General features: G+C 47.2%; 1 protein-coding gene across 1 annotated transcript in view; it reads left to right on the plus strand.

Moving 5' to 3' along the window:
- Positions 1-10,000, plus strand: part of tmtc2b (transmembrane O-mannosyltransferase targeting cadherins 2b) — a 133,686-nt gene that overhangs the window by 103,115 nt on the left and 20,571 nt on the right. Inside the window, exons 8-9 of the mRNA XM_062547753.1 lie at positions 1,969-2,090; positions 9,765-9,846. Coding sequence (XP_062403737.1) covers positions 1,969-2,090; positions 9,765-9,846 — 204 coding nt within the window. The remainder of the gene's footprint in view (positions 1-1,968; positions 2,091-9,764; positions 9,847-10,000) is intronic.

Below are 10,000 nucleotides of genomic sequence, written 5' to 3' on the forward strand. Positions count from 1 at the left end.
TGTTCTACGAGACACATTTACACAGGCGCCGTGTACCACGCCGATACTGCACCGGCCTCCCCATCACCAATCTGTTTTAATTGAAAACACAGGAAATAAGTCATATTCCCTCAGCGGGTGGAGGGGGGAGGGGGGACCGGGGAGAGACAGTGTTCCGTGTCGGCCACCTGCGGGCCGGGAGGGCTCGGTTCTGGGTTCCGTGTTCCATGTTCCTCATCAGGAAAATGATTTACAGTAATCTCCTTCATGTGACCGCTCTGGTGCTCTTGTGAATATTATGTGTCCTTTAACTGACACCTTGCATGGGGGGCGTGTGTGTGCGCGTGTGTGTGTGTGTGTGTGTGTGTGTGTGTGTGTGTGTGTGTGTGTGTGTGTGTGTGTGTGTGTGTGTGTGGTTCAAGTGAAACGCTAGCCTCGTCACGTACCCATGTCCTCCGTGTTATTGCTGCGATAATTACATTAAAAACATTGTTTCGGCTTACGCTGGGCTTTTTTCTACATGAAGTAGCCGCGCTGTCCGATTCCTCTCATAACAGCCGGGCGGGAGACAGAGTGTTTTGGCAGGTGGGGTGCGGAGAGGAGCTGACAGTGGGCGGAGGGATCGGGTGATGCGTGGCCAGTCAGCGGGGGTGTTTTCGCTCTTGTCGCCGTGACACCCAACCCCATCACATACCGCCCCCATCACACCCCTCTCTCTCCCCCTCTCTCTCTTATCCCTCTCTCTCTCACATACACAATCTCTCTCTCTCTCCCCCTCTATTCATTTCTCTCTCTCTCCTGCCACCCCACCATCTCTCTCACTCTCTTTCTCTCTCTCTCTCTCTCTCTCTCTCTCTCTCTCTCTCTCTCTCTCTCTCTCACACTCACTCTCGCCATCTCACTCCCCTTTTACCTATCTCACTGCCCCCCCTCCCCTCATCGCACTCTCTCTCTCCTGTCCCCCCTCCATCTCTCTTTCTCTGTGTCTTTCTCTCTCTTTCTCCATCTCTCTCTCTCTCTCTCTCTCTCTCTCTCTCTCTCTCTCTCTCTCTCTCTCTCTCTCTCTCTCTCTCCTCTCTCTCTCTCTCTCTCCCTCTCTCCCTCTGTCTGTCTCCTGCGCTCAGCCCTGAGTTAGACCTGCTCTGTTTATAGCCCATAGGATTGACTGGATACATGGGCCCCTCTTCTGCATGAGTAATCCATCGCTAGACAAACAGAGACAGTAAACCCCGCGCTGGCATGCGCCCGTCTCGGTGTGTAACAGAGAGGGGCATTGGCACCGGGTTCTGCTGAGGTGGGCACTACGCACCCGCGGCCCACATGCTTGATGCCCTTGTTTGCTTTCTCTGCCAACCCACCGTTCACCCTACAGTGCACAACCACAAACACGTGGGCGCGTGGTTGTATTATGTGTCTTGTGAACGCAGACAAGCGTAAGCGGCTCCACGCTCTTTGAGCAGCAATTATATTTATCAGCTTGACTGGGCTGGGCGGACTGTTGCTCAAAGATGGGTTTCACCTGTGAAATGTGCTCCCTCTCTCTCTCCCCCTCTCTATCTTGCTCTCTGTAGCTCTCTCTCCCTCTCTCTTTCTTTCTTTCTAACTCTCTTTCTTTCTTTCCTCTCTGTCTCTATCTCTCTCTCTGTCTCTCTCTGTCTCTCTCTCTCTCATGAACATTGAGAAACTAAATGAAACCAAGAAGCCGAAAAATATGATTTCTCTCAGAAGTAGCTGCTCTCATGAACACGTTTCATGGGTCAAGCCACTGCTCGGCTGACGGAGTCCCCTCTTATAGGCCCCTCGTGCGATTCAGGTGTTGCCTTTCAGAGCCGGCGGGAGTCATGGCGGCTCTGCTCTGCGTAACGGCCAGGCTCCGTCCGGTGTACGGTGTCGGCGTAAAACAATAGTGAGATGTGTGCTGCTTTAACCTTTGACCCCCCACTGACCTGACTTGACCTGACCTCTCCGCTCCTTCCTCCCTGTGCGCAGGAGAGGCCTACATGCGGCTCAACCGGCTGCCGGAGGCGGAACACTGGTACCGGGAGTCTCTGCGGGCCAAACCGGACCACATCCCCGCCCATCTCACCTACGGCAAGCTCCTGGCCATGACGGTAAGAACCCTGGGAAAGGGTCTCTCTTCTGCTGGTTTATATAGGTTTATAGAATCCTCCAAGTAATTTGTAAACTTACTTAGAGAGAGAGAGAGAAAGAAAGAGAGAGAGATAGATAGATGTGTATTGACGGTAAGAACCCTGGGAATAGGGTCTCTCTTCTGCTCTGAGGGTTTATAGGATGGTGATCCTCCAATTCATTTGTAAACTTATTAGATACTAAACCTAACCAAAACACTTTATACATTAGTATACTGTAGCTGGGTAGTGAAAAATATAGGGATATAGGCTAATACAGATATGTATATGTTATGAGGGAGAGAGATGTTGAGAGAGAAAGAGAGAGAGAGAAAGAAAGATGTTGAAAGAGAGAAGAGTGAGAGAGAGAGAAAGAGAGAGAAAGAGAGAGAGAGAGAGACAGAGAGAGAGAGAGAGAGTGAGAGATGTGTATTGTAATGTGCTCCCTGTGGTGCTGGACTGTGAGACTCCAGTGTTGCTGACGCGGTGGCAGCGGATGTGTTGGGTTGCCTCTACCTCCAGGCCTGCTGCCACACACACAAACCAGTCTGGACAGCCAGTGATTGATACGCACACACACACACACACACACACACACACACACTCACACACACACACAGATACACATTACACGTTCACTATGCCCTATTAGGGTGAGAAGTCCCCTAGTTTAAAGTTTCATGGACTCCACTCCTCTCTGGGGTCTCTCACTTTCTCTTTCTGTGTGTGTGTGTGTGTGTGTGTGTTGGACAGGATAGGGTAGGGTAGGGTAGGGGGACTATGGCCTTCCTGTGCTGTCTCCTCTCATTTCCATGGCAGAGTGGGCTGTAGAGTGGAGTTGGGCCCGGGCTGCCCTGACCTTTTAGGGTAAATAAAGAAGGTGACAGAACTGATTTTATCCACCCTCTCATGCCACACTGTGTGTGTGTGTGTGTGTGTGTGTGTGCGTGTGTGTGTGTGTGTGTGTGTGTGTGTGTGTGTGTGTGTGCGTGCGTGTGTGCGTGTGTGCGTGTGTGCGTGTGTGCGTGTGTGCGTGTGTGCGTGTGTGCGTGTGTGTGTCTGTGTGTGTGTCTGTGTGTTTGTCTGTTTGTGTGTGAGTGTGTGTGAGAGAGAGAGGTTCTGTGTGTGCGTGTGTGTGTCTCTCTCTCTCTCACACAAACAGAGAAAGACAGAGAGAGAGTGCTTGTGTGTGTGCTATACGTGCTAGTGCGTGTGTGAAACAGAGTGCATGTGTGCATGCGTGTGAGAGAGAGAAAGAGAGTATGTGTGTGTGTGTGTGTGTGTGTCTAGCACCTCATTAGAGTGTGTGCATTGCTGCCTATATGCTTTAATCAAATGTGAATCAGGGAGATGGGAGCAGTGTTGGTAAACAGGAGTTGGTGCTGATTCAAGATGGGAAATGTTGCAACATCTGGCCATTATTGGCAGTGAAGAGTAACGCGTGGCTGTTTCCACACAGCTTCTGGTACGAAACTCGACAGAGAACTTGATTTTGTTCTTTGTCCTTTCTTTCTCTCTAGTCACTTTGGTATTTTTCAGAGAGACTGTTCATTTACCCTTCATTTGCAGCCACTCTGCTGTGCCAGAAGTGCCCTCTCGCAGTATGTGGCTTCAACTACTGTAATCCTGTTCAGAGCCACGTCCCATGGCTGACTGCTGTCGCATCAACTGGGACAAAAATACAACGTTTTTCTTAAGTTTTAGTACCCAGAGACACACACACACACACACACACACACGCACACGCACACATACATGTACACACTTGGTGAAAATGAATAGGTCAGCTGCAAAAACCCTCTAAATCTCTAAATTTTCTTTTAAATTAGCAAATCAATATTCCAGACCAGGAAGAGAGTGATATTTAGCAGGTTTTGATGCTAAATTATGTAATTAACGTATCCTATTTGTGGAGAACATTCACTCACCATCGTTTTTTAATTTTTGACAAAAGTGGCGTATATCAAGAATTCTGTGGTTGTACACAAGAATTCTGTTTAGACGTCTCGGCATAACAAGCAACATCGTCACCGTTTGATTGAGTGCATTAGACTCAGGCGTTCCTTTTGAGATCCTAATTATGTCAAAGCTGGGACATACACGCCGTAAATCACTTTGGCTTGAGCAGATGTTGTTTTCATTTTAAGGGTCCTCTATTGATTTTTTGAGGGGAAGTGTTGATGTCGGAGCTGTCAGCCTCACGCTGTGTGCTTGGCATTCGGGGAGAACCGAAATAGAAGCCGGGGAAGAGGTTGTGCCCCGTCCGCCATCCTCGGAGGCGTAAATGATGCCACCTCGCAGGGTGCCAGGGGAGACGGCGGGCATTGATTGACGGCCTCTCTGACCTTGCGAAGGGCGTAGACTAACCAGGAGACTGAGGCTGGGCCCTCTGGGATGCCAGGAGAGTGGCTACTCACGCTGGGCAGTGTTTCAGTTGTTCAGTGTTGAGATTGGGTGGTGTTATGAGTGTGTAAGTGTTCAGTGTTGAGGGTGGTGTTGTGTTAAGAGTGTTTTAGTGTTGAGGGTTGTGCTGTGTTATGAGTGTTTAAGTGTTAAGGGTTGTTCAGTGTTGTGAGTGTGTAAGTGTTAAGGGTTGTGCTGTGTTAAGAGTATTTAAGTGTTCAGGGTAATTCAGTGTTATGAGTGTTTTAAGTGCTCAGTGTTGAGGTTGTGCGATTTTGTGAGTGTGTAAGTGTTGAGGTTGTGTGGTGTTAAGAGTAGTCAGTGTTGAGGTTGTGCGGTGATAAGGATGTTGAAGAGGAACTATGCAGATTTGGTGATTTCTTCGCTATTTTGTTGTTTTATGCTTACATTTTTCTGCAGAGCTTCCCTCACAGCTTTAGAGATGTAGAGCCGTGTACAGTATATTTTGCAACACTCCTCAATCGGTCAGTTTGCATTTTCATGAGCATGATCGCAAGACTGCGAGACTTTCTGTTTGTCAGTCCACCGGCCCGCCGGCCCAAAGTTGCAAGGGTGTTTTTTCCGCTCAGGCGCTAACATGTGGAAGCGAAATGGCCGCCATTCAACCCGGAAAAATACATATAACCATTCCAATGACTCTGACGCTGTTCAGTTGAGCTAAATCAAGCTAAAAGAAACCTGCATAGTTCTCTTTTAAGTGTTTTGAGATGTGTGCAGTGTGGTGAAGGTTTAAGTATTGAGGGTGGTTGAGTGTTCAATATTGAGGGTGGCGCGGTGTTATGACTGTGTTTCCCTCCCTCTCTGTTCCAGGATCATTGTTGTCATTGTGCTGCAATTCCCTTCATGTGGTTAAAGAAAACAAAAACAAATATTGTGTTGAGTATATTACCTGACAACTAAGATTACATCATGGTGAATGTAGTTAGCATATGTGGTAGGGGCCTAGCACGCTTTTTCCCCATCTCTGTCTTTCCCATAAGCTCAGACAGATGCACAGGCAGACAGACGCACAGAGAGACGGACACACAGACACATACACACACACGCACGCACACACACTCTCTGTCTGAGTGATGATCCACCAGTGGACCTGTTTCGGGGTGTAAAGTTCAGCTCCCGGCAGGGGATGGGAGGTTGCAGGGTGTGTGTGGGGGTCAGCTCTGAGCCCCTGCAGTGCAGTGCTGTCCTGGCTGTGCTCACAAGAGCCTCCAGCCTCTCTCCTCTCTCCAGCCTCTCTCTTTTCTCTTCTCATTTTTCCTCTCTCCTCTCCCCAGCCTCTCTCTCTCCTCTACTCCTCTCTCTCTCCTCTACTCCTCTCTCCTCTTCTCTTCTCCTCTCTGGCGTGGAGAGTGGGGAGTAGGGGGGGGGGTGTGCCTTAATGAGCACCAGTCATGTCCGGATGGTGGTAATCTAATTCAGACCTCGTTCATAAACACCTCTATGAAAACATACACTGTGTGTGTGTGTGTGTGTATGTGTGTGTGTGTGTCTAGAGTTAGAGAGCATGTTATTACGTCAATGTCAAGCCAAGGTCTTGAAAGGAGAGTGAGGTCGACAGATAGGATTCTTTGTGGAAACCGCTGGAAATCAATGAAACCTGATGGGTGCATACCCACACACACACACACACACACACACACACACTCTCTCTCTCTCTCTCTCTCTCTCTCTCTCTCCCTCAAATATGCGTGTGCACACACATACACACGCACACACTTACAACATATTGATATTGCATCATAATTTTCTGGTTCGTCCAACATAATCCATAGTGATTGATTGCTAAATTGATGGTCTGTCGCAGGCTGAAAGTTTGTTAAAATGTTAATGGACTTTTTGGAAGACACTCCCAGTGCTGTTCGTTCAAGCAGTATTTTTGACTTCTGAAAATAATCAGTTCTCTCTTCAAATCTTTATCTTTGGTAAATCCTTTGTTTTGATGAATTACAATTTGTCAATGTCAAGTCTTGGGCTGCCATCATTGAACCGACATGTTATGAAAACAGCCAGAAATGCTGATGATGAATTGCCAGTGTTTTTCCCCTGACGCCACATAGTTTTCTTTGTTGTGTAAAACAGGGGCATTCTTTGCCAAATCAAGTGAATTAGAATGTGGTAAATTGATTTTAGAATAATTTACTGTCAACTTTCTGCGCTCTATGAGTAAATAAGAATCATTTTATGTTATTACGATCCCAGCTGTGGTGCAGCTGTGTGTGTGTGTGTGTGAGAGAAGCCCCTTTCACATTCAGAAACGATACATTAGCGTTTAAGAAATAGCGGGTTCAGGGGATTTCGCAATGTGAAAGGTAGATGTGTTCTGGTCCCGGGGTTGTCTGAAGCCGGTTTCAGAGGCGAGTTATGGGAGGCGTTGCCTAGCAGCACGTCACACGCAATTTGGGAGTGAACAATGACGTTAAGCATGCCTTGGACCTCGGAGATAAACTGATAAACACAACTGTCATGCTAGTTCTACGTGGTTTAGCTTCCAAATGATGGCGGGCCACTTGTTATGTTATTTGAATGCCAAATGAGGTCCTTTTGTCTGTCGAAGTCATATTTCAGTGTGCTGAGTCCTGAACAACTTCTGCTCTGACAGTTAGCTCGTTGGCTAGTTAGCTATCATTAGGCAAACTTTCTAAAAAGACGTGCTGCTGGCAGCAGACGGTTTTGGTAACCTAGCAACAATAAACACTTGACCGAAGTGCTGAGAAAAGGAGGTTCAGGGCAATCTCAGCATAAAAAACGTGATTGTTGGACACACATATACAGTGAGGAGCACATGTATTTGATACAATGCTAAAACAGGAATATAAAATCATCATTTGACAATTGATCTTAATGCCTTAATTCAAAAAATGAGTAAAAATCAAACCGCCAAGGACACCAATTTTCTTTGTGATTGAAGAATGTATCGTAAATAGATAAATGTTTTCCTTAAATGCTAGGGGAAGGAAGTATTTGACCCCCTATGTAACCCTATGGGAATTTAACACATAGGGGCAGGCAGATTTTTATTTTTAAAGGCCAGCTATTTCATGGATCTAGGATATTATGCATCCCGATAAATTTCCCTTGGCCTTTGGAATTAAAATAGCCCCACATCATCACATTCCCTTGACCATAGCTAGAGATTGGCATGGTGCTTTTTCCAGTAGGCCTATTAGCCTGTTTGATTTGCATTGAGCTCAATGAGCATCAAACAGGCTAATAGGCCTACTGGAAAAAGCACCATGGCAATCTCTAGTTATGGTGAAAGGTGTATAATGATGTGGGGCTATTTTAATTCAAACGGCCAAGGGAACTTTATCAGGATGCACAATATCCTGAATCCATGAAATAGCTGGCCTTAAAAAATAAAAATGTGCCTGCCCCTATGTTAACCCTATGTGTTAAATTCCCATATGGTTACATTGGGGGTCAAATACTTCCTTCCCCCTAGCATTTAGGAAGAACATTTATTTATTTACGAAACATTCTTCGATCACAAAGAAAATTGGGGTACTTAGCGGTTTTATTTTTACTCAGTTTTTGAATTAAGAAATTAAGATCAATTGTCAAATGATGATTTTATATTCCTCTTTTTAGGCAACTTTAGCATGGTATCAAATACATTTTCTCCTCACTGTATCTATGGACACAGCAGCTAAAGTTATCCTAGTCTCTTGTGTGTTTCCTGTATTTTAACCTCCTGCCTGGCCAAATACGTCATCAGTCACACACCCCTAATAGCGGGGTTGACCTCTGTTCCTTTCATATTCAACACGGCTCGGCTCTGATACTACCCCCCGAGACGGGTTGGATTGCCGAGGCGGGTTGACTCCCCACCCCGTGTCGTCAATGTGAAAGGAACAGCCTTAACGTTAAATTCGGCTGATTTAGCGTTAAATTCGGTGAATGTGAAAGGGGCTAGAGAGAGTGAGACATAAAGAGGGTGAGAAAGAGAAAGACAATGACCACAGATGGATGTGTCTGTGTGTGTGCCACTGTGTTTTTGTGTGAGTGTGATTGGGGTGTGAAAACTGTATCACTTACACACACACACACACACACACACAGACACACACAGACACAAACACTCCTAGGCCTTGGGCTGTGGTAAACATTCAACTCTGTTAGAGTTCACCCTGCCCTCGCTCCGACATTGGCACGGCAGTGTGGAATGTTCAGATGGGATGGGGATGGTATGTTCTGGATGCCTGATGGCCCTGCAGTGTAATGCTTTAGATTGGCTCTTCACTCTGTTTACTAATGGACAGTAAAGGCCAAGTCTGGGGTGTAGTGCACGTAGCTGAACACAAAATGAAATGTAAAAGCACAGGAGACATTTTTCTCAATCATCGAGACAGAATAAAGACGTATGTGTACAGTGTGTGTGTGTGTGTGTGTGTGTGTGTGTGTGTGTGTGTGTGCGTGTGTGTGCGTGTGTGTGCGTGTGTGTGTGTGCGTGTGTGCGTGCGTGTGTGCGTGCGTGCGTGCGTGTGTGCGTGTGTGTGTGTGTGTGCGTGTGTGTGTGTGTGAGCACGCATGTGTGTGTTTGAGTGCATGCGTGCAGACCTGCGCACACACTCCGTCAGGTCCTTCTTCCCCGTGTGTAATTAGAGTGAGAGGAGGCCCATTGTCTGTGTCCATGGTGATGGACGAGCGGGCTGACACTGATTTTAAAATAACGTTGGAGACACGGTCAGCAAAGCGGCACAATTAAGCGTTCTAGCACACCGCACTAGATCAGCTCGCGTTGAAACACAGACAGGGCCTTCAGCATGGGAATCCCGCAAAGTATCCCCGCTCTCGCTTTAAATATAATAATCTCTGCAGCAGATGTTCACTCATAATGGGAGCAGGGCAGTGTGTATGTGTGTGTGTGTGTGTGTGTGTGTGTGTGTGTGTGTGTGTGTGTGTGTGTGTGTGTGTGTGTGTGTGTGTGTGTGTGTGTGTGTGTGTGTGTGTGTGTGTGTGTGTGTGTGTGTGTGTGTGTGTGTGTGTGTGTGTGTGTGTGTGTGTGTGTGTGTGTGTGTGTGTGTGTGTGTGTTAGGGGCTCCATGTGGATTGGGGCTGGAGGGGGAACGTTCACACGCACCACAGCGCTCAGGCAGATGAGTTCATTAGGGCCTTTGTGGGGCCAGAACAGCAGCAGGAGAAAAAGAGAGAGACAGAAAGAAAGAAAGAGAGAGAGAGAGAAAGAAAGAGAGAGGACTGACTTGTTCTCAACATCCCCTCTTCCCTCGGCAGGGCCAGAAGGCAGAGGCGGAGAGGTACTTCCTAAAGGCCATCCAGCTGGACCCCACCAAAGGAAACTGCTACATGCATTACGGTAAGCTAGCCCCAACACACCGCCACGCTGACAACAGCCCTCACACTCACAAGCACCTGCAGAGCACCTGCATTAGGAACTCAGGCTATATCATATATTCTATATGGAACTGAGGCTATATCATATATTCTATATGGAACTGAGGCTATATGAT

Source organism: Sardina pilchardus, chromosome 10 (assembly GCF_963854185.1).
Source record: "Sardina pilchardus chromosome 10, fSarPil1.1, whole genome shotgun sequence".
Lineage (NCBI taxonomy): Eukaryota > Metazoa > Chordata > Actinopteri > Clupeiformes > Clupeidae > Sardina > Sardina pilchardus.